The sequence below is a fragment of the Nothoprocta perdicaria genome, unplaced genomic scaffold (assembly GCF_003342845.1).
Source record: "Nothoprocta perdicaria isolate Ctin4 unplaced genomic scaffold, notPer1 scaffold_54, whole genome shotgun sequence".
Lineage (NCBI taxonomy): Eukaryota > Metazoa > Chordata > Aves > Tinamiformes > Tinamidae > Nothoprocta > Nothoprocta perdicaria.
Window position 1 is genome coordinate 1,192,834 of NW_020455799.1, and position 25,386 is coordinate 1,218,219.

The window sequence follows — 25,386 nt, forward strand, 5'->3', positions numbered from 1 at the left end:
AGGTTTAAAATGACATTCCTCTATAGCAAAACTGAGAGATGAATAGACAGACCATCACTGGATCAAAAGTTGCTACTCAAATGACATTTTTCTTGAGACTGTTTCCTCTTTTGTTCGTCTAATTAGATTTATCTTCAATTTCTAATTTTGTGATTTATCTAAATGCCTCAAAAGGATGCTATCCACTTAGCTTAAAAAAAGTACAATTACAACTTCAATTTCTGAGAAGGATCCCTGGAAAACTTCTGGTTGTTAGGTATTTAGGACAAATTATGCAAATATWGATAAAAGTTGAATAACATAAGTAATGATAGAGCAAAATAAATATTTTTTCACACTATTCCTATGTACATTTTGTCTCATCTCAAAATAGCAAATCCTAGTATTTTTACTCTGAGGGAAAGGATCCAAAGTCTCCTCAAGGGTGACAGAAAGTCCAAACAGTTGCCTTATAGAAGAAGAAAAAGACTAGTTCATAATTGACTTCAGAGCTCCACTAAAAATAATGTGGTTATAGAAATAAGGAAAGCATTATTGCAATTTCTGTTAATACACCTGTGTATACCTTCAGAATAGACTGAAATGGTGGAACTGAAGAAAGTCTTTGCTGTTTTTCAGGCAACTATTCTAAAGATCAGCTAAGAGCAGGAAAACTATTCATCTCCTAGCCAGCGACCACAAGTGCTCTCACTAATCAATAGAAATTGCAACAATAGCCTTTTAGGCCAATACTTATTGCTGCTATTCYAGTCTTTCATTTATATATAACATCTTTATTTTATAAATATTTATATAGTAACAAATCTCTATCTATGCTGTTTTTCTCCATTTATCAGTGGTATATTAACTTCATTCTCCTGTTCAAATCCACCAGCTCTTTGATACAGCACAGAAATAGCATCAGCATCACTCACCTGCCACAGATTTGTTTTGGCAATAACATGAAGCTAGTTCAGTCAGAATGCAGCTGATTAAGAAATGTTAGAGAAAGAAAGGCTTGATATTTATAGCCAAACATTATTTCAGCTTCAATAGTGTTCAGAAAAATGAAATGGATTACATGTATTAGCACAGATAATTTCAGTGATTTGCAGAACTCAAATCGTGCCGCCTTGGTTTTGATGTGAAGACATGTCTACATGGGCATATGTAAAGGAATATGTATGTATGTATGTATGTATATGTCCATATACATATATATATATTGGTATGTATATAAAAGCAACAACTTGTGCTAACATATTATATGGTAGCTTATAAGCAAAGGTTTATTTCATTTTTCTGTTGCATAATTTCCAAATCAAATTCTATACTCCAGAGTATAAGTCCAGGAAATAATTTAACTTTAGACTTCTTTTGACATCTATACCTCAGACATCTATGCCGAATCTTCAATGTACAGAAGAATGCTGTTACATTTTTTAAACGAATAGGAACTAGGAATTTTTACAATATTTTATATGCTAATTTATTCATTGACAGTGAAGTAGCAATCACTTATTCTGTAAAGTTTTGTATACCTCTCTGAGGACTTTGAATTTGACCTGAAGTGTTGAAATTCTTTAAACAGTAACACATCTTGGTCTTCGTGCTGCCTAAGATTTGGGCATCTGCAAAAACTACAAATCATGCCAAACACTGAATGATATACTGAGACTGAAATACACTATGAAATAAGCTAAGACCAAAACATTCATTTCATTTAGATCCTTCAGTGCAATTTGAACCATCCAGCCCGCAAACCATGTCTCATGAGATTGCAGTGTATATCCAACCCACAGTAATAATGAATCATATACATATATGTGTATATGCTTTATTGCTACCTTTAGCTGGATTAAAAGCCATATTTCTTTTTTTTTTCCTGCTTCTTTTATTAGCTTTCTAGCATTTGATTAGCTAATAGATGCAATAATGAAATGTTTTCTTTTAAAAACTAGAGTTTGTAAGTTCTGTTCTGAGAATGCAATATTTCAAAAAAAATAGTCTAAGCTTTGGGGAAAAAAACAATTACAGGGACAGCATTAACAATGCCAAGCACTGGGCAGAAGCAATTCTGGATCAGTTTAAAAAAGTGATTGATGAAACTCTAATCTGAGCTGAAGGAACAGTTTCACGACAAGCTGTGACCATTCCACACACTTCATTAGCTGCCATAATTAGCCTGGTGTTTCAATTTGTTAGAACTGGTGGGGACAATTTTACTCAGAATGCAAACATCAAAAAACAGAGTCCCTTAGACTTCAGAAGGGGCTGATGAGAAGCTTTTCTAGTTTCTGTTAACTAAAAAGATTAATTACAGCTGATGGGAGGCTGTACTCTGATTGTCACTCTGTCTATGTGCATTACTTGTAGCATTAGAAGAAAGACATGGCTGACACTGCACTGCTCAATCAAGCAGCTTCACGTCAGTTTACAAAGTCTGTTAATATACAGCATTTTTATTGTCTGACTTTTTATCTGTTTTTCTAGGATTGAAACTCTCATACCGAGCTAGTTGTACTCTGAAAGAGCAGGGTATTCTGTTGCTAATGTTGAAAAGTGTTTCTTACACTGCTGTGTGCACCACAGTCTATATGTCTTAACCCGTACGCCTTAGCTGCTATTATCTCTGTACATTACCTCAAAGCTTGTAAGGTAATTCAAAGGGAAGTGAAGCCTCAATTTAAAGTTCAAAGGTTATTCTGGACTAACTCTGAAAATCTCATTCCAGGATAGTAAGATGTATTAATACAGCTATTCAAAAGTAACTCCTTATGTGGATAAGCCTTTCAACTTTTCACCATATTTTATCCTGATATCAAAGATTATAAAGTACACAAGAGAAGAAAGAATGTAGTTTCTTATCTCTGTCATAGCGGAACATCCTTCTAACCCGAGTTTTAAAGGGCATATTGAAATCAGTTCCTCCTTGTATTAAAGGAATAAGGAGTGAAGATTATTCCAAAGCAAGTATCATCTTAGTATGTAAAATGGAGTGAGTTTAGAGTTAACTTATGGTCTAAATTTCAAAGAGTAGTAGTRCACATTTGCATCAAATCATTAAGACAACTGTCTGTAATACTTACCACTTCTCACTCATTCGCACAAAAGTGCACATAACTACATTTCACCATGATTTTTCCTGGGTTACTCTAAAATGTACTTTATTTCATAAAAGTTTTACTACCCTGCTCTCTGAGCCGTCACCAAACATCAAAAACTTGCAGCCTCTCCCTCAGCTCAGGCATACCCCAGGCAAACATTCTTAGCATCTATTCCGAATAACTACTGGTACTACCATCACTAGAAAACAGACAAACTATTATATAAACAATTCAATCATAATGGGTCAGCACAATAAAATATTTAATTGAATCATAATGTTAAGATGTGACATTCTGTAGTTCTAAGGGTTTCTGTTGCAAGAAACAGCCATAATATGTGCCTATGATCTTAGTTTTCAATTTGTAAACCCTGTCACAATATACAATTAGAAATGAGATAAAAGGCATTAAAAAGTGTCTACTTTTCATCATAAATTGGTAACAATATTCTTCTTAGAATATCCTTTTCCCCCAAAGCAGCATTTTACTACATATTGGTTATATTAATCCTGGGCCACATTATCATCTGATGTAAATTAGCTTAGCTCCATTGACATACATTAACTACACAAATAAGGTTTGTTAAGGCTCTGTATTTACATCTTGGAGGCATTTTTGAACAATTATATTAGCTATGTGATTCTTATAGGATTAAGAAGAGCTTTGTTACTTCCATTTCAACTCTGTTTAACCAGCATAATCAAGCTAAAGGTAAATATGAAATAATAATAAGATAAAACATGTTTTGTAAAACAGTGTTACTGACTTCAAAATAAAGCTTTTGAAATTCAATTGTGGAAAACTGGTTTGAATTGAAATATAATTTGTTTGGCAAGCATTGAAACGATTCTCCTTAATTCAAGGAATGCTGAACAACTCATTCAAAGCAGCCAGCAAAAAGAAAAAGACTTCCCTAAACAGGCGCTTTCCTATTTAGTGTAAGCATTTCTCCTTCCACCCAGACAAACTAAATCAAAAGAGCTAATATTTTTATGTGCATACTGTTTTTAGGTGCAAATTCATCAAACACTACAGCTTCCAACTCAATTGATGATTTTCTTTAGAAAAGAAAAAAAATGCTTCTTCAGAACATTAAAAGTTCTGCCACAAATTATTGTAAACAGGTATTCTAAGCAGATACTGAAGGGATTGGGCAAAATAAATCTAAAGTGTTTATGCTTATACAAGAGTCTCTAAAACATTCAAATAACTCAATTGAAATTATTTAGAAAAATAAAATACGTTCCTCTCAAGGAAATATCAGCTAAAGCTAGCTCTTACTAACAAGTAATTTTTTCTTTTCATGCCATAAAATACAAACATATAATTTGCATTATTATATAAGAAAAGTAGGCAAAGCAAAACATTTATCCTCCAGCAGACAAATGACACTGGATTGCTAGTTAGATAGTGTAATAAGTACCACCTAAATGTTTTTTTCCAATAATTTATTCTTCAAAGCCTTGGATCATCACCATGCATTTTCCCATTGAGAAATTACAGAACTGAAAAATCGTGTGTTATAAAATATTCAACTAGATGCTGAAAATCCCTTACAAATTACACTGAGTATATAAACTCTGACCTGAGTATGTAAACATGCATGCACATATGTCATAATATGGCTTAGTGAAATACTATTGCAGCTTCCTATAATCTTATTTGAAGGAACTCACAATCAAACAGAACAGACTAACTGGCTCTGTCTTTACACTGGCTGAACTGGGCCTGTAATTCTCTGCCTCTGGTGACAGAGATGGAAGCTACATAATTTGTATAACTAACTATTATTGCCTGCTCTAATGGTTACACAATACAGTGTGAAAATGCCAATAATGTTGACTACAATCCAATTTCTACTGTTCCACTAAAAGTAGAAGTGTGTCTGTAGCAAACCACATATGCTATTTTTCCTAGCCCAAGAAAAGTCATAACGATAAGAAATATTTAAACTTGATACCTGATTAACGATGGCAGTACTATGCAAGTGATATCCACTCAATAATGTCTAATTATTTAATTATTTTCTGTTATTAATCAGATGAAACAATTCAAAACAATCAGCTAGAATGACCATTTTGGAGGAAGCTCAAATCATCAACTCATACATGTAGAAATTTTCCTAAAATTATATTAAGCTGGCCTGTTGAACTTGAAAAGCATCTTTTATCCCAATCAATGCATAAAAGTAAAATTATCCATAACTAAGGCATGTTGCTCTGCTGTACAGTTCAGCTGTAATGATCCCCACACACTGCACTTGCACATCAATTATGATAATCATAATCACGGTCGTTAAGCTGAATGTTCATTATTATCAGGATGCTGGTGACAGCAGATTCAATCATCGGGTGCAATGGGCAGGCAGTCACAGTCCCACCCAAGTTTCTGCAGATAGCGTTGTGCCACATTAAATCTATGATGTGTTCCACATCCCACTCCATTCCAAAAGCTGTAGACGGTAAAGGTCAACTTTATGTTCTGTGCAATATGCTTAGGTTCTCTAAATTAATTCTTTGCAGTACGGGRTATTTTTATGCTTTGTAGATAATAAAATTCTGTTTAGAGCCAAAATGCCTCTGCAAATAATGAAACAGTGATGCAGCCTTACTGTAATTCATCGATAATAAGGCATCAGAGGCAAGAATCTATCAGCAAAGAACATCTTAAAATGTCACTAATTTTGCAAATAAGAAAATATTCTACACTGTCATTAGGTAAGTTTTCTTAMATGCATACGCAAACTAATTCCAAAACTGATTAAGGGCAATAAGCTATCGTTTCTGCTTCAATAAATATGAACATATGTGAGTGTTTTGACAAGTCAAAGATTATAGTTAGTGCACTTGATCCTGTGACTATCCAACGACACAGGACCTATTTCTCTAAATTAAAGTCGTAGTTGAATGTAGATATTTTTTAGACTGATACTTCTCACATAGATTTTATCTAGGTTATTCAAGGTAATTAGCAATATGACATTATTTAAATTTCTAAAATTAAAAAGCTTGTGTATTTTTACAGTAGTTGGCAAGGAGATAAAGAAAATCATTTGATTAGAAGTATAGTATTTCCATTTCTTGTGTATTTTTAAGAAAGAATTGGAGTGCAGGAGTTTTTTCTTTCACTTACTAACTTGGAATATACACAGAATATGATAACAATGAGAATAACGAGTTGAAAAATGAATGACTAACTTCTTATACATTTTTGGTAATTATGTTCARAGGAAGTCTATACTAATTACCTTCCATTTTTCAGAAGAAAATTTTTGTTGTTCATTTTGTTTCTAAAATAATAATATAATGTACATGTGACCTGAATTAAAATACATACAAATGTTGATTAAAAAAAAAAATCTAAGGAGTTTGAAATCAGGATGGTCTCATGAAAACACACAAGGAAGGCTTTAATGCATGATTAAAAAGAAAACAAAAACAACAGGTAATACCAAAGGACACCTCAGTTCAGAGAGGCCTCTGATGCAGTCACCACTGAACTTTCAAGGAGAGCTTATGTTGTAGTTTGTATGATCAACAATGATAGGAAAAATTTCTCTAGTACGCTACTAAAGAAGCTGAATATATGTCCTGGCAGGATACTTGGTCATTCAGGTTGCAATAGAAATTGCATTAACATGTCACACCATAGGAAACAATGCAAAACAAAAAAGAGCGTTTCATACTTATAAACTATTAAGCAAAAAATCTGATTGTCTTAGGTAATAATTTGATGGAGCTCATTAGTATAGAATAATCTTGGCACAGTTTTGATATACACAAAATTATAATATATTTGTGAAAGGACACAACGGGTTCTTTCAAATGTGAGTTATGAAAATATGATTTTGCACCCATCTCTATATGACCTCTACCACTAAAATGTGGCAAAGAGGTGGAGCTTTTAGTTTCTTTGCTGGTAATGATGACCCATAAAAGCAGTAGGTAGGTCAAAGATAACTCTTTTCTCCTCTTATCTCTCTGTTTGGGTAAGTGGCTYCTAATTGAAGCTTCAAATTGATTTAGAATTGGAATTAGAAACATGGATGTCATGTTAGGTTAATGTATACAGCTATTCACCCCCAGAGATTTAGCTCGAAACCTATCCGAGATCACAAGTAAGGTGAGTTTGGTAGTCTCAGCTAAGCCCATAATCTAAATACTATACAATAACCTTAATTTTTTTTTGATATCATGATCTGAGCCTGATCAAGAACATCTTAAGAATGGAAAAGAAAGAGTTGTTCTGGTATAAAATGGGAAACATCAAGAAATCTTTAAGATTATTTTATATTACTTGTTTATGCTCTCATCAGACTGCAGCCAGTGATATCCTGCAATCTTTTTGGATTGCATATTGAACTTTTGTCTTCATTTGCAACACAATTTATTTAAAATAGCTAAGTTCTGATCTTAAAAAAAAAACCACTTCTCAAACTAATATCTATTGAACTTCTTATATATTTACAAAGACAAGTTGATTTAATGGAAATAACTTATTATACCTTTAATTAATTATGATAATTAGTACAAAAAAAGTCAAATATATCAAATATATACACCCTCTCATGTTACAACATGATTTTGGTTATTTTTCATCCTCTTTCACTGATTCTGCACTAGTGTACAATGTTGAAGACAATCATTCCTTTTCTTGAAATTCCCTGGAAAAAGAACTGAATCTGCCTTAGCAGGATATATATCTTTTCTTTTTCAGTTCTAGTGTAAACTCAGCATGAAGTTCAGAACCGTTTACTTCCTCATGCTTCCTAATGCTTGACATTCCTAATGTCAAGAACCTAGAAAAACAGCTGAAAAGCAGTACTTCAATCGTCTTTTTTCCCATTTTGTTGTTTTTGAATTATGCTTTACAAGATGGAACGTTTTAATCTTTTAAAAACCCACACAGTATTAGATTCCTTCCACTGAATAAAATTTATATAACATTGAAAGTTCTGAGGAAAATCACCCTTTTGTAGTATTGCACAAATAGAAGAAATGTAAGATGCAGCTGGCAAATCAGTACATTTAATGATCAGATCATTAAAAAAAAATACATTATCATTTTTAGAATTTTCCAAAATATATAAGAATACGATTTTTTTCTCCAGTTTTTGCCACAATTTTCTGAATGAAGTCATTGCTAAATATGTCCTATGTCCTAAATTAGGAAAGGCAACACAGAAACAATAAATCTTCGTAGGCGTCATCTAAGCAAGGATAGATTGCAGGCATGCTCTTGAAACCTTGTCTTGCAAGTGGGAAAGGTGTTGAATGTCCTCAGATTTAACTTACCAGAAAGATGACCAGAAAGACGAAGGAGGAAGCTTGTTCTTCTTGAATCAACACTAATTATGTGATTTAGCACATGACATAGCATTCAGTGATCTCTGCATCAGGCCCAGATTCACCTTGTTCTAATACAGTAATAGTCTAAACAAACCTTTAACTTTTGCAGTGTCTCACCTTGTCTGCTATCCACTTCTCAGGCTGCTCTTCTCGGAAATGCTTGATTCCGTAAGTTTCTTGGCCATATTTACCTGATCTATGAATTGATGGGTCGTACTTATCATTTTTGTGATATGAAGAAAATGGCAAAAATCTGAAATTTGAGAATAGTTTAAAATTAGTGTTAGTCTACTCTGGATAGTRTAGGATTGATGAAATCATAGGTACCCATGCTACAGGATACACTGACATATTTTCCTGCTGTTTTCCACTGCCTCTTAAATATTCCTCTACTGTATGGTGGGAGGATTGTTGCAATTTCTCCTCTAGCTGTTTTTAATGAATTTTGAACAAAAAGTCATAGACAGCATGGACAGTAGCATAAAACTAATACTTTATACWTAAAGATATAGCATTGCATTATCAGGTGATTTGTTTGGCTGTCCTATGCTCTGGCATGGTGTAGAGAGGAAGTGACCAGAATTCAACGTGTTGTGATCTGTTTCGGCTCTAGGATTGCATGTAGACACCTCAAGCCTAACCTGGCAATGAAATCTGCACCAGCTGTCGGGACAGGCAGGCACCACACAAGCCGCAGAGAGCTCATTCCTGCAGAACCTCACGCTCACTTCACAGGCAGCTCACTCCAAACGGAATCCCACACCTAACCTTATCCTCRTGGTTCTAAGAGGAGGGAAATATTTCTAGTGCATCCTCTCAGTCCATCTAGGCTCGCCAGAGATTTATAAGAGCAAATATGTGCATTTTAATATAAACTAAGCTCTTGAGAATTATATTTATCATTGCTGGTATTCTAAAAAAGCAATGGGTGATCTTTATTCAACACGTGTGGTAAGAGGTTGAAAAATGACTAGACAGTAGAACTAGAAACATACGTTTCAGAAGTTTAAAACTTCACTTTAACTGCCACAACTACAGATGTTAACAACTAAAATATTTTTCTAACTGAAATATCTTCTTCAGAGGTCCTGAGTCCCTGTGCAAACTAGTCAAAAAAAAAAAAAAAAAAGATCATATAAAGATGAGGATAAAGAAAGATAAAGAAAAGATTATCTTTAGTCTCTCAGTTGATAAGCTAATTTACAGGAAGTGTTATTTGCACTTAGTAAAACATTGGTGATTGTTTAGCTTTTAATTTCCCTTTTTAATACATTATATGACTTCCTTTACTCTTCTCCCCAAAACGTATTTTAGAATCACAGAATTTATTTTGCAACCTATATCAACTTATTCTAAGAAATATCATTAACAAATATCATATAAAGTTAGCAAACTAAAACACTGAGTTAGCAGACTTTTAAATTACACAAAACCAGAATAGCACGTATATGTTCATGGGTAGGGACACTCTCACATAATATAGATTACAGTACTCGTAGKGCTAATTTGCACATGGGATGGACATCACACACATACACACAAATTAATGTGGCCCCAGTGTCCCAGAGAGCACATCGAAGGTGCTGCGAGCCGGCTGCTCCACTTGGAAGTTTTTATCACTTCTGAATTGCATTTTAATAGTACATTTTTCTTCTGTTCAGACATGAAAGAAAATTTGCTTTCTCAGGGGACTACATAAGGGAGAAGACAAGGCTAGCAGTTTAGGGATTTGACTATATATGCATAGAATTTAGTTAAGCCATAACATTCACAATTCAGTATGAATACTGTTTCAGCAAAACGTATACACAAAACAATAAAAAAAGATTTCATGACAAAGGTGGAAGATAAAGCAAAAAATGAAAATAAAAAAAAATAAGCACAGTTTATTTGTAAAATTTATTTTGCAGGGTTTCATTTTACTACAAATCAGTTCAACTTCGTGTTGATATATTCAGAATAGTCCATGTTCTAACATGATATATATTTATATAGAACCTATATTATAACACTTTAAGATGCAACAAACAGTATCATACGCATGAAATTTGGCATAAATTTAATCTTCTGCTGCATATCTTCTTTAACACAATAAGGCAGAATATGTGCCATGTAGCTTTGAATGTACATTGGTGAGGGAAGATAGGTAAAGCAACCATTATTAATAGTAATGGTGTAGAATAGTATAAAATAATCTGAAACTTTTTTCCTGCCTATATCCACAGTTCGGCTATCCAAACCAGGTGAGCAGATCCTTACAGGGACAATGCTCCACCTGCAGAAGAGGACCTTCTGTTCACAAATTCAACGTATGCTTAAATCAAGCAAGAATCTTCATTACTCTATGTGCATAAGTATTTAAAAAAGAACATCAAAACGTTTTGTATTAAGTAGGTTAACCAAATTAATGAGTCTTTATAAAAAAGTCATTATAATTCAATAACAATAAAAGTAAAAAAATGTAAACAGTAAAAAAAACCCTTTAATAATAGTATGGTGTTTGTGGTTTTATATTTACACCTCATGTAGCTTTTCCTCAAAACTAAAGACAATGTGCTCTGAATGTGACAAAGTATGATGGCAGAAAATTAACACCAGAAAACAGTATGATGCTACTAAAAATTCCCCAAATGTAGATTGGAAGAGTTTTATGCACAAAGCTCACTGCAGTGGGACTCACCAAATGGTAACGATTTAGTGGGAGGCGATCCCCTCTCTTACCCCAATCATTTCCAAAACCCGCATAAGAGATATGCCAAAGAACACATTCAAGGCAGGATGGAAGAGCTGGAACTGAAATGGGAAGCCATGTATTACAGAGAGTAGTGTTATATACACATTTTTTGAGTGAGGATGAAGACCAAAGCTGGCAGTGTCTCTGGTAATGAAGACCAGCTTTGCTTTTGCAAGGGTCACAGTAGGCTGAATGAAGCTAATTAGAATAAAAAGTCATAGAAATCTTGATTAGGTAGGCAATTCGGTGGCTCACAACTGTGATTTGTATATAGTTAACCCTTGAAAAACATCTTAGATGATAGCTGCTGATAAAGGAAAAACAAAGATTGCTTTCTCTCTCTCATTCATTCTGTCCTACACCCCTGCCTTGCTACTAGTAATTTCATTTTCCATCCCTTCTTTCCCCATCTTTTGGACCCTTCATTCTTTCTTCCTACATCTTCTCACCCGTCATTTTTTTTCGTTCTGTTCTTGCTCTTCTATTCTATTATCTCCCTTRTGACAGGAGATGGAAGAGGCCTCTTAGGTTCAGAAGGCTTTCCAGGTGGCCTGACAGAGATGATAGAAGGAGCACTAGACGCTGAGGCACCTGGTGCCTATGGCAATGTGAGAGGAATGAGACAGCTTCCTCACCTTAGAGGAGACTATGAACAAACGAGTCCAAGCAGACTATGCTTTCCCATCTGGCAGCTATGAATCTTTTATTTATTTCCTCTAAATAAAACCTGTAATAAATTTTAAGCTTTAAAATTAGGCTAATATGTGAAGTCACTACTCTGTCTAATCCAAGAGTCTCTTTATCTTTTCACTCATGGAAAAATGTAAGAATTAGAATGGTTTTCCCTAGTAGAAGAACTGCCAGCCACAATTTAGCCCACATTAAAATTCAAGTATTGTATGCCATATAAAGACAGGCTAATATACTTAAGGTATCTAGTCAGATTACCTCCAGTGCAATATTTCTTTCAATAGGAAACAATGTTGGATAACTGTTACAGACATTGTTTGTAATATACGTGCCGGTGTCAGTAACAGTATACTAAATACATACRGATGCTTTTTCAATAAACAATAAATCATTTTGTATCCAAAGGTCAGTAAATCTAAGAATTCTCTGGCCCATTTTTGTTTAACCCATGTTTGCAGTAAAATGTCAAAGAAAAACATAATCTAGTTTTGGTAGGCAGCAAAAAGGATCTCTTCTGCAGCAAATTCTGGAACTTCTTAATTATACACAGACTTATTATCTGCATCCCCAGTGTTACAAAGTACCAGAACTTCATTAGAAAAATTAAGATGGAAAAATGAAGGCGCTACTTTGTAAATTTCCACTGGAAATTAGCTGGAAGAAGCAGAGGAATACTGGATCAAAAGAGGGTAATCATGCTTAACTGTGCCCTAGAGCACCCGCATGTATAATACGATTTGCACAGTAACTACCTCTCCTATTACTGCTTGTTTGGAGTATTCTGTGTTAATGGGGTTAGCTAATTTAGTATTTTAACTTAAAAAGACTCTGCTGATTAATAAATGTTGCACACTGTGCTAGTAATTAAAATAAATGGAAGAGTTACAAATAGAAGTTGAACTGTTAAGAAAACATTATCTGAAAATATATGATAATCCCTGTTTATCATAATACAATAACAGTCCGGAAAATATGCAAATTGCTGAAGTTGCAAAGCACAAGAAAAAGTAAGTATAATTTGAAAAAAGTTTTCAGATGCATTATATTTCTATGACAAAATGTAGTGGCCATTTTCATTGCAGCTAAATCAGAAGCACAGAAAGAGATCTTATAAATGTAGAAATTAAGAAAGAAATTAAGAAAGAAATTAAATTTTGCCAATCAGTGCAGAATGAGCTTTTAAATTTTTATTTCCATCAATACTGGGAAGCTCATAATACTGATGTTCTCCAAGCAGACAGCTTATTTTGAATAACCACTAATTAATAATCATTAATTTGCTATGAGTACACCTTTACTGCACAGCATCACGCGGCATGGAAACACCTGAGCTGGTTTTAAGGGAAAGTGTCATCCTGCTGAGAATAAACCTGTGAGGACCTAAGAGATGACACAGCTTGAGAGTGGCCGGCTGTGTGTCTATCACCACAGTGCTCCTCATTCTGTGTATTCCAGCTTTATGTTCAATGGAATACTGCAAAGCATCATACATGCTACCTGACACAGATTTCAGAGTTAATAATGTAGATAAACATAAATGTAGAAAAGTCTAGAAAATGTAGAAAATAATCTACGTTCATGTACTTTGGAAAATGAGGCCAGAATGCTGCTGCATGCAACCAAGTAAATAACTTTCCACAGTTAGTCTATCTGAATCTGTCAGATCCAGCTGGTGCCAGACTAGACACTWGTTTAAGTGGTCAATCAATTTGTTACTCCTATGCACCTGGAGGGAGAAATCCCTTCCTTTGTGTGAAAATGATGACAAGAACAGCTTCATCTACCTAAGAAAAAAAGAAATMATTTTTATTACACTAGATTACCCAGCTGATCCTTCATTACTAAACAGGGAATTCCATTATAAGGTGCAGAGACAGCACAATGTTCTTTGTTCCATTGTTCTGCCTTGCCTGCCTCAACCTTTATCACTGCTTTCTCTCTTAGTTCTTCATTTACCAGAAGCTAGAGCTTTCTTAGAGTTTGAAATACTTATAGGAGAAATGTCACCATAGAAAAGAGCCCTTATATAACTGGAGGTGAGGGGAGATTCTGAATGTTGTCTTCACAGTACAAAACTGAAGGTATGCAATACTGAGTAATTTCATATCTTAAAAGATCCTGTGCCTTGCAACTCATTCCAGAAATAAACAGACCTCAGGAATTCAGTTTACATCATCTTAAGCAAAAACAAACTTTTGCAAGAAATCCCATACTCTTTCTCTATTCTTTCTCTATATTTTCTAAACTAGGAAAACAATCAGCTTCAGAAGCTCTACGAGGAATAAATACAGTCCCAAAGTACACAGGGAGAGGCAGAAATTTGTCAGTTGACAACAAACACTGCTGTGAAAAGGCACGGTGGGATGTGAGCAGCCCTCTGCTGACTCCTCCCTCGAGGCCAGCATCCCTCACGGCGGCTGCAGCGTCGCTGGCGAGTGTTAGTCCTGACGGTGACCTGCAACTCTGCCATCACCTTCTCAAGGGTACAGATGTGACCCCTGCGTGGTTGGCTGAATCTGAGGCACAAACAGAATGATCGCAGCCCAAAAATACTACGCATTTAGTGTGGATGACTCCGAGAATTGCTGGTGTTAGGCTTCCATGCACTGAGGATGCCACTAAATGTTTCCTTGTCTATGGTGTGAATAAGGACTTCTGACCGATTGATGTTGGAGTTGAAGACTACAAGTTTAAGACCAAGCTGTTCACAAGGAAAAGATCTGGTGAGCTCACCAGAAAGGACTTACTTAACTTTTTTAAAAAGTTGACATCTCCATGGAAGATCTCATCAAATCTTACCAGACAAAGACTGTGCAATATAGTTGTGCCTAAGGATGAATACCRCGGCCCATCTTATAACAGATAATCAAACCTGATTCAGAGCAAAAACACTTTAATTGTGAGATAAAACATGAATCATTTCCCAGTGTTTTGAGATTTTATTGGCAGAAACAAGTAATTAAGTATTAGAAATGAAAGATTTTTTTCTTTCAGAATTTTTTTTGAGTAGAATTTGATTTTAAAGTCAGTGTTAATAATAAATAAAGTAAAAAAATGAGAGAAAAAGATSCAACATCAAAACAAACGCTACTATATGCAAGTACAGCTGATTGTAGAATTAATTCCCAGTCATTAAGCTGACAAAGGCAACAGGGAGCTAATAAAAAAAAATGCCTGAAATATAGCAGTGATGGAAAAGCATAGTGAGTGTCCCAATGAAACAATGGATCACAGACTGCTCATGAGGAAAAGTGATTCCTTTCTGTCCCTAAATTCTGGTATTAAAATGTCAAAGGATTGGCAAGAACAGCAAATTCAGGTGAAAGTCAACCAAAAAAAAGTCATAATTTATTAGTTAACTACAAAGTGAGAGTAAATGACTTAATTGGCTTTTATTATGATGGGACCAAAAGAGTGCCATTCGTAACAATAAAAAAAAAAAAAAAAAAAAAAAAAAAAAGAGTATCTATTGGGAATGATTGTCTGTATGGGTTTTTATGGAAAAGAACTTGAAGAACTTACCCCCTGCCGAAGCTGTTACAGACTCTGTGGCTCAGAAAAAAGAACCAGCTCAAAGAGGACTACGATGTTCTCACATGTACAGCATATGCTCCTTTCCCTTCAAAGGAAGCTGTGGTTGTCTACCGGGAGAGACTGCAAGCCTCATTGGCATGCAACACCAACTTTTCTCCCATAATCTTTAAGCTCTCTGAAAACAAAGGATGAACCAGTACCTTTGCAAGGTGCATGTGGGAAAAAGGTTCTCTATTTTTGCCTTTGTTTGCTCATTTCCCATTAAGTCCATCTGTTGCATCACCTATTATTATTATTGAAAGTTCTTCTATAGTTCCATAGAAATGGATGGCACATGTCATACAATTACAAGACAGGGTCTCTGCCCTGAACAGTTTATAATCTAAAGACACAGAATTTAGAGGTATGTACACCAAATGTTTGCTAGTAAGCTGTCAGGTTTGACATTTCATTTTGTCAAGCATGAAAGGTTTCTCAAAGCAAGAGAGAAAAAAAAATTCATATCAATGTAAGATAAAACAAAGAACTTACTCATTGTCATGTATACGGTTTCTCCATTCCTCTCTCTTGATTTCCTCTCTAGCCCTCTCCATTGAATTGATTGATGCTGCCACTCGCAAGGTTGGTTCCAAAGGCTTGTAGCGCTGCCGCAAAACTTCAGCGGGATCACGGAAAGGCCCCTGGAAGGTACAGGATGATGTACATATTTTATTGTGGGGTTAGAGCTCTTTTCTTTCCCTCCTTTATTCATGACACACCGCTGATGATGACACRGAGTTTCTGGGAAGTGTTGTAAGATTTTTCTTCCAAAATAATTAAAGCAGTTCATTCTGATGGAGAGTTACAGATAACACAAAGGCTGATAACACGGACTAAAGCCCTATTCAGCGAAGGAGAAATGTGCACTGTGGATTTATTTAACTAGATATATTATTTAATAAGTAGGAAACATCTACCATTTCAAAAGAAAGCATTGTTAGAACTGATCAGGACATCATATTTTTTCCATGGAAAAAATATTAATGAAAAAACCTGATAGACAAGTATCACCTGCATCTAGGTATCAAAATACCTCAAGTCATTTCTTCTACATTGATAACCTTTTAAATTAAAAAAAAAGAAATCTTTTTAATTTTAACTAAAAACATATCTGGAAGAGAATTCAATGCATAACTTAAGCCTTCTTTTAATACAACTTAACCCAATGACTGCAATATTGTACATGTAGAGACCAAGTTTTAAGAGTCTAATTACATTAATTTCATTATTCTTATGGAGTACCTTGAAAGCTTATACTTTTTTGACAATAATACATCCACATTTTCACACTAAATTGTTCAATAAGTGACTATATCTGTATCTACTACTTAATGACACATATAAGTAGCAGCAGAAAGTCCTTTTCTGAACTGTCAGGTAATGTATTGCACATCTTTGCTTTTGATACTAACTAGTATGAAGTCACCTGGAGCGCAATTAGTACCATATTAAGCTCTGGACAATTTAGTAACAACTCTTGACTTAGCAATGTTGCTAATAATTTTTATTTTATTTTTGCATTGTTGATCCTGCTGAAACCTTCAAAAATATGAGCAAAGAATCCTAATGATGGCCTTTATTCTTAAAAGATATCCTTCTTTGAATAGGTTATCACTAACAAGTCACAGCTGGAGTTACTGCAAGCACTGAGTGAAGACTGTGGGGCTAATAAAAAGAAATGATTCACGCCTCATTTATGTTCACTTATGTTTTACATTAATAGAAACCAATAATAGGAACCAGTTACCATAAAAGTCATGGACCGTAAATAACACAAATGGCAAATAAGTATCATCTAGTACTTTTCACAGCTGGACAGGAGGATTGCTATATTTGAAAGCAGTTAATGGATTTTTATTGGAACTTTGCTTTTTAAAGGCACAGCACTATGATTTGAAGATCTGTTTAAAGATTCTAATAAGCAGATAAGCATAGTCTTTGCAYTTCTCGCAGGTGTTTCCTTGCATTCACTTTTTTCAAAATCTCCAGAAAAGTACATTAATTTAAAACGGTCATAATACACCTTTAAAAGCAGAATGAAAAGTGTTATAACTTATTAGAGAAAAAAACAGTAAAAGAACAGGTTATAAAAATTGGTAAACARTGGTGATATATAATCTACTGACCAAGTTATGAGAAAGAAGTTGGAATTTGATTATATTATTTGATTATATTGCAAGATATTTTCATGAGATGGATATGCAAAGGAAAGGAGGAAGAAACGTTCTTCTATCCAATAATATCTACATAAATATATGTTTGATTTTAGAAAATTGTCTTTTATAATACTGTATATTTTCTTCATCATAAAACTCATATTCCACCCAGCAAAGTCTCACATAAGATATCCAAGTATTTCTTTTTTCTAGCTTTAATTCCTAAAATCTTCTACCCCTTTGTCAATTTGTAATTCAAATAAAATTAATAGAGTGCAGCGATTCTAATGGGAAGGAATGGAAAGAGTATAACTATGCAAAGGTCTCCCAAGTAAGGCTGTGTCATCATTAATGAAATCAGGGTATATTGTAAAAAAGAGGGTAATTCTAAATCTTCCCTGCAGATTTTCCCCTTTCTCTGAAACACATTTGAAGAAGTCTTCCCCTGCAACAGGCACCTCAGGAATGTATCTAACCTGACAAGACCTCCAAAAAATCCATTTGCCTATTTCCAGTTTGCAGGATTAGCTTCAACGGTCGTGTAACCTGTGGCAGAATGGTGTTTACAAACATTTTTATTGTGGTAGTGTCTAGAAGCATTTCAGGCATCCTGCTTCAAGAAATAAATCTCCCTGTGGAGATCAAGCTAGGTAGAGAAGGAAGTTGACCAACAGTTTTCTTTCTGAAAGCAACTCTCTCATGTTCTATTTTAAAATTTGTGCTGAATAGCATAAATCTTCCTGTTGCCAGTCAGCTTCCCAGATAAAAGGGTTGCTAGATCCACAGATATTCTTACTACTGTATCATAAAATTAGAAACTTGTGTCGAAAATTATAATCTACATGAAAACTCATTACTTCACTGTCCCCATTCCATGATAGCCAACGACGTGCAAAAAAAACCCTGAAGATAGAAATATGTTTTYTGTTATTAATGTTTTCGAAAGAACAGATTACTAATTTTAGCATATCTGTGCTTCCATCTAGAATTACAGTCTAGTTAATTTGGTAATAAAAATGATAGATTYAACAGATATGTCAGAAACATCAAAACTTTGTGTTTAAATACACTATTTTATATACACAGACCTAACCTATAAAATGCTAAACTGCAAGCTAACCCTTGTTTTCTTACATATAATTCTTATATATAATTTCTTATATAATTCACATTCTCATTTAAAATAAATATCCCTATAGAAAACGGAAATCTGTAGATAGTTGGTGGATATTTGTAGGTATCTGAACAAACGGCAAAGTAACCAGTGACTTGCATGGGATCTGATATATATCAGAAAAAGAAGAAGCTTGGAGCCAAAAAGTGCTACCACAGAGAACTAGGACACAAGAATAGCTAGTAATTAAATTCCTTACTGTCACACCAGACAACTTTCAGTCTGATACATTCTGATGGGTTTTCATTTCCAGCTGTTTCATCAGCTCAAGCCAGTGTCCTTTTCTTAGACATACAACCCTAAATTGTCCAAGTGTTGTGCAGGGATTTAGCCGTGTGACTCCCATTAACATCAATAAGAGTCGCACGGCTAAATCCACGCACTGTGCTTTGAAAACTTACCCCACAGTGTATATCCCAGGGTGCTGAAAGGATTAAAGTATTATATAGCAAATTCCCTCTTTGAGGTGGGGAAAATAAACAGAACTCTTCTGGTTTGCTCTAAAGGTTTGCTCTATCTGTCTATGACTGCTCTGTGTGTGTCTAAACCTAGAAAGTTCTACAAAATATTACAAATCAGGACAGAAGTTGGTAAGATACTTTATTTACAGTAAAGTGCCCTCGCAAGAGYGCATTGGAAAAAAATCTCCTCTTTGTTTAAAAGCATGATTTATGTATCATGCACACTAAGCAATATATTAATCTTTGTCCTGAAAAACCTACATAGCATTCAGTCACATCCCACTGAAAGATGGTCATAGGTAAGACTATAATGTCATGTTTATTTGGTTTTGAATTTATATTCAACTCCAAACTCACTGATCACCTGTACTCTCTCTGCTGGCTCACATTTTGTTTTGGATGTAATCATTAGATGAGGAAGCTCCACKGTCAAGGTGGGACAGAGCAGCAATGAAGGACAGAACAGTGTCTTGAAATTGCTCCTCACGGTTACAAGCAGCATGGATCCAGGCTGGCTCACCTCTGTGTCTCCAGACATCTCCAGCCATGCTTTCAGACCTGCTTCTGCTCCTTGTGCTTTAACCCAGCCACTCCTGCCTTTGCTTACCCCACGAGGACATCCTCAGCCTGCTACACTAAGGCATGATGTAGAGGTGAGAAGAACCCGTTCTGTGAGGGTTAGCCAGAGAGCTCAAGTCTGCTTGCTGCAGAGTAGCATGGATGCAGTCAATAAGTCACAGCCACAGGCATATTGTTGCAGGAGACATGGCTGCACATGGTTTGAACCCAGAAGTGGTTTTGACTTAAGACGGTATATATCACCTCTACCAAGGTCTGTCTTAAACCAATGGGAAAGGCTATATCCCTTCAGTAGAGTAAAATACCTACGAACATACATGATACATTTTTTAGTTGAGTAGTTGTTTGATTTCTGATGCTAAACAAAGCTTCATTGGAAGTCTCTTAGAAGCACTCATTTATAAGCACTTTCTTTCYAACCAAAATACCGAAGAGAATTATGGAAAAAAAAAAATAAAGGTGTGAGTGGTTCTGGAGACACCATGGTCATTCAAAGGTAAACAGGCTCTAACAGTGTGGTAAAGTGTGAGGTAAGTAGAAGTTCACTAAATTTGTCAATCTGAAAAAAAATCTGCAGAAGACAGGGGAAAATCTAACATTTTTAAACCCACAGGAAGTATATCAGGTGTTTGCTGGCAAAAAGTGTATTCCTGAAAAACTATATTCCTGAACAACTATATTTCTATTCTTACTGTTATTGGTAACATACAGGTCTCAAAGATCTATCTGCTGTGTTTTTTTTTGCCTATTACCAGCAAGTTTAGATAATAAGGCTGTGAAAAGTGTGTTGTCATCTTGTGGGACATTGATGCATCATCTCAGAGACATCCATTACTTCATAGAAGAGAAAAAAAGCTGTCTGCAACATATGTTGGCATCAACTGAAATTAAAATTGAGGCCATGATAGATAAGCTGGGAAGCTGGACAATTGGTGAATCATGCAGAACATGTAGAAACTTTTGTAATTAAAACTGATACGTGGTAGGATCTGCAAAATATCAGAAACTATTTTGAGAGGCTGTCTTCTACCTTCATATGAAAAGCATTCTTAAAAGGAGAAAAAAAAATATTTAAGCTGGTTATCTTGTCTTACCATTCTCCATTTCTAATATTTTAAGTTTTAATAATTTAAAATTGTAATTTCAGAATTCTACCTCCAATGAGTCACAATAAAAATTTCAGTTATATCATATCTTCCCTTTGACATCTCTGAAATGCTATTCTTTTAACAAAGGACCAAAGTAAAGTCTAAGAAATCATAAGAAATCATATTTCATTGCTTTTATCTACCTCCTAGGTTTTCTTTTCTTTCAAAGAAATCTGTTTCAGAGATGTTACATCCCAAGTGCAAGCATTAATACTATGCAAGAATTAATACTATAAATAAAAGCTGCCTACAAGACCCTGAGAAATGTTACAATTACCTGAGGTTTCTGGATGCGAATAGGTGGCAGAGGTTCTGCTGCAGGGAAAGTCAGAGACCCTGCAGTGAGTGAGGGGTCACAGAGCTCCCATGTGAGGGGCCTCTTTGGTGGCTGCTTCCTGTGGCTCAGTGGCTTTGACTTCCGTAACAGGAGCTCCATTGGATGCGGACATTTTCTGAAAGGGGAGTTGTAGACACCTGCAATCTGAAGAGAACGTGGGGTCATCTTTGAATTCAACAAATAAAAAATACACAACACTTTCACAAAAAGTTTCTGATGACTACTGACACGGGATAGATCTCCAGATTAAACTCCATTATGTTTGCCAAAGAGTTTAAGTATGAAAATCTGAGGTATAATAGACATTTCAGCCCTTGGAATGGGAATAGTTTTTTTTATGGAAACAAGAGTTATACAGCTGAGCTTCATGTTTCTCAAATCCATCTTTACTTTCAGGCATATTCAGTATTTCATCTTCCTCTGTGGTGGTCAAACAAACATACTAGTTTTTCCTTAAAAATTACTAAATGTATACAAATTTGGCTGTAGTGTTAAACTAAAAGTTCTATGTTTGTTTTTGTTGATGTTTAAAGTTTGAAGGATTATATGCACCATAGGAATWAAAAAAAAAAAAAAAAATGTTATGTCCAAATAATAATAAAAAAAATGTTTATACAAGTAAACAGATAAATCTTGTCCCTTTAAACTGTACCTCAAGATAATGTCCACAGTACAATTACAGTATTTTTAGAATTAAAACTGATTGATTACTGAATACTAAAAATCAGAAATTGCTTGTTTTCCTGGAAAAGGCTCACATTAATTTCATTTAATTATTCAAATATATTTAGATTTACTAGTATAAAACTCACCAAAAAAAAAAAAAAGATTCTAAATTCTCAATTAAGAATTGAATCAAAAATTTCACAAGCTTCATGGTGAAGTTTACATTCCATACTTTTAAGGATACAGAAACAGTATGCTTCACTATTGTAATATTTCTATATAACATAACATTTACTAATGTAAAGCACAGATTTCAAATCCTTAGCTAGGAATTTCTGCCATTAACAATCTGTGAATATCTAGGAAGTCAAAATTTTGCAATAGATAATTCCCAAAACATTCTGAACAGCAACACATGCAGGTATTTTATCATCTGCATAAAAATTATTCACAGATAGACTTATGGGAGTTTACTGGATAAATTATGAACAGTTAGATATTCATTCTGGTTTAATAAATACTGATTTATGTGCTAAACATCAGAATTACTGTATCATATTGTACAAAGCCACCACATCTTCAATAAATCAGTTGATATTTACTTCAAATATATCTGGTAAAAAATAATTCAAAAATCTTGAATTGCTTTAAGGATATTTTCCAGTACAATGTACTTGGAGTACTCCCAAGGTTTTTAGACTATATCTGTTCAGTTAGAATATATTGCATTTTGCTTTTATCATATTTTTAATTCTTAAGAACTACTGAATGGCAATAGAAAAAGATATTAATTTCAAGGTGTGGGAAAGGTTAGGAAAAGAGTAAATGTTTATAATCTTGCATTTCTCTTCTGGCTCACTACTAAGGACCCCTGAGAAAACTAAGTAGAGCATCAGCTTCCTCATAAAGTATTAACCTCTTGGGGCTGAGAGGATTGAATGCTCCCCAATTAGCTCTAATGCATTTTTCATTAGCGTATCCTATGGGGAAATTTCAACTCCTGGTGTCAAAAAAGTTAAATAAGGCCCATATAAAAGTTATTGTTTAATGGACGAAGATAGCCAGAGACGGGAGCTTATTCAAAATACTGTTGGTAAATTTTGTGGACTAAATTCTTCAACTCTGTAATGATCTGGACCTAACGACAATTTATTTAGAGTCTGAGCTACATGTTTTCCTTTTAGCAGAAACCCTACAAACTGTTCCACTCTACTATCGGTGTAAATGTGTGTTAGGAAAGAGGACATGAATAGAGATACGTGGCAGGAACATTTTTATGCCAAACAACCACTGACTGCTTCTTCAGCTCTATAGGATGCCAAACTAAAATGGCAGAGATCCAGGCTTTGAATAGCAGGCAAGCAGGGTCAGTGGAGTGTATGCAAAATTGCAAGGCCATCTGTGTGATCTGTAGAATTCATCTGCATCTTAAAATTTGATTCTGCAAATCTGGCTCTTCTTCACAAAAACAACTCATAAAGTTACAGATACTTTTCATGGTGTTAATAATTGTTTTCATTCACTGCACTGTTACAAATTTCTCAATGGTGTTGGCCAGTGACAGGACAAGGGSTAATGGGTACAAATTGAAACACGGAAAGTTGCATCTCCATGTGAGGAAGAGCTTCTTTCCTTTGAGGGCGACAGAGCCTTGGAAGAGGCTGCCCAGGGAGGTTGTGGAGTCTCCTTCTCTGGAGATCTTCCCAGCCTGTGTGGTTGTGACCCTCTGTCATGTGCTCTAGGTGTCCCTGCTGGAGCAGGGGGTTTGGACTAGGTGATCTCTAGAGGTCCCTTGCAGTCTCAACCATTCTGTGATTTTGTAATTCTGTAACAGTCCTCTATATTTTTGCTCGCAGACATCCCGTGATCTACAGTTGCGACATCAGCTCAAGTTCCACATTGTCTCCACTAAAGGTTTGCTATGTAGTTAATAAGAACCTGTTGCACAAGATGCCCCAGACAAGCTCTTCCCTATTAGTTGGGTTCCACATGCAGCTATACAAAGCAACTCTGGGCCACAGGCTTTATGTCTCTTTACCCACTCATCTCACCCGTGCAACACGATTTGCCTCCATACTGGTCATTTTTGCCTTCACTCAASACAGTTGCTGACAGTAAATTAGAACAGTGTTTGTCTGTGACCTGYTTATACTAAACTCTCATTGTATTTTTGCTTTATCTTTCCACCAGTTCCTACAGCCTGGGCCATCTGTCTTCATTTGCTGTGTCCTATTTAATGTGGAGATGACACGTTTCAGCTGTGTCATGACTGTAGAGCTCCCTAAGCTCAAGAAGATATCACTTTCTGACTGTATGTCTATGAAACTCATCAAATTTTATAGAAAATAATAATATCATTGAAAATAAAGTTTTTCAGAAGAAAAACATTTCCACATTCACCACAGATAATCAGGGTGGTCTGGAATAAACCACTAAGGCTCAATAATGACTCTCCAACGATGACAGGCATATATGTGTTCATCAGTAGCAAATTCAGATTAGGGCTTCATCTGCCCAAAAATGTTCACCATTTTCTAAGTTTTAGTGAAAAAATTATAAGGACCAAACTGGTTAGGACTTTTAAGATAAGACAATGTAGATTATTTCAATCTATTTTATTATAATTTGCTCTTTATTTTCTAAAATAAAAAAAGATGAAAAATTTCAAACTTTCATATTTCCTGCCAAAAATTATATAATTTTAAATGGTCTGTTTCCTGGGCTCCAACACATGGTGTTGGTTCTGCTATTTCATATTTAGAGAAATATAAATGGCCCCATGAGCATAATGACTTTCTGAAACTGYATTTTTTAAGCTATATCGAGAAAAAAAAATGTCTGTCCCCCTTGGGATTTCCTTTTTTTAACGGTTTGGGAGCAGAGAGAATAGGGTTCAAACAGTGTGAAATGCAGCTGAGTATCTATCTCTATGTGCACAAACAGGACTGGTTATCACTTTCAATAACACCAAAATTAGCCATAATGAACTCGGCAGCACTGTGATTCTGTGTATTTCAAGTTATTACTGCTCAAAATATGCCTTAATAAAGAACYATTTTGTTCTGTTTCCCATACTGTCAGGTTAAATACATAAAAGTAATGTGCTCGACTATAAAAAGAGACCTCGAGTACTAGTGAGGTCAGCTGGACATTATGCAGGAAGTTGCTGCTTCTGCAGTTGAATCTCTTTGTTAGATTTGGGTCAAAATTAATTATCAAGTGCATTTTTAAGTAATCATTTTTCAAGCAATCCTTGTTAATTGCTCTACTTTTTAATTATATATGTTTAAGTATTCAAACAGACAGATAGCAGAGCAATCTAGATTGATAAAATTAATACTAATTTTCTCTAAACTCCCCAAGGTTTGTGGCAAGGTTTTAAGCCCAGATTGAAAAATGTGAAAGTTTGGTAAGACAGAAGAGTAGATGAGTCT

The 25,386-nt window shown here is 34.9% G+C and overlaps 1 protein-coding gene across 1 annotated transcript in view; it reads right to left on the reverse strand.

Annotated features, from left to right (window-relative positions):
* Positions 1 to 25,386, reverse strand: part of SPATA17 (spermatogenesis associated 17) — an 80,013-nt gene that overhangs the window by 10,171 nt on the left and 44,456 nt on the right. Inside the window, exons 7-9 of the mRNA XM_026048418.1 lie at positions 21,227 to 21,430; positions 15,924 to 16,072; positions 8,552 to 8,687 (exon numbers count right to left, since the gene is read on the reverse strand). Coding sequence (XP_025904203.1) covers positions 8,552 to 8,687; positions 15,924 to 16,072; positions 21,227 to 21,430 — 489 coding nt within the window. The remainder of the gene's footprint in view (positions 1 to 8,551; positions 8,688 to 15,923; positions 16,073 to 21,226; positions 21,431 to 25,386) is intronic.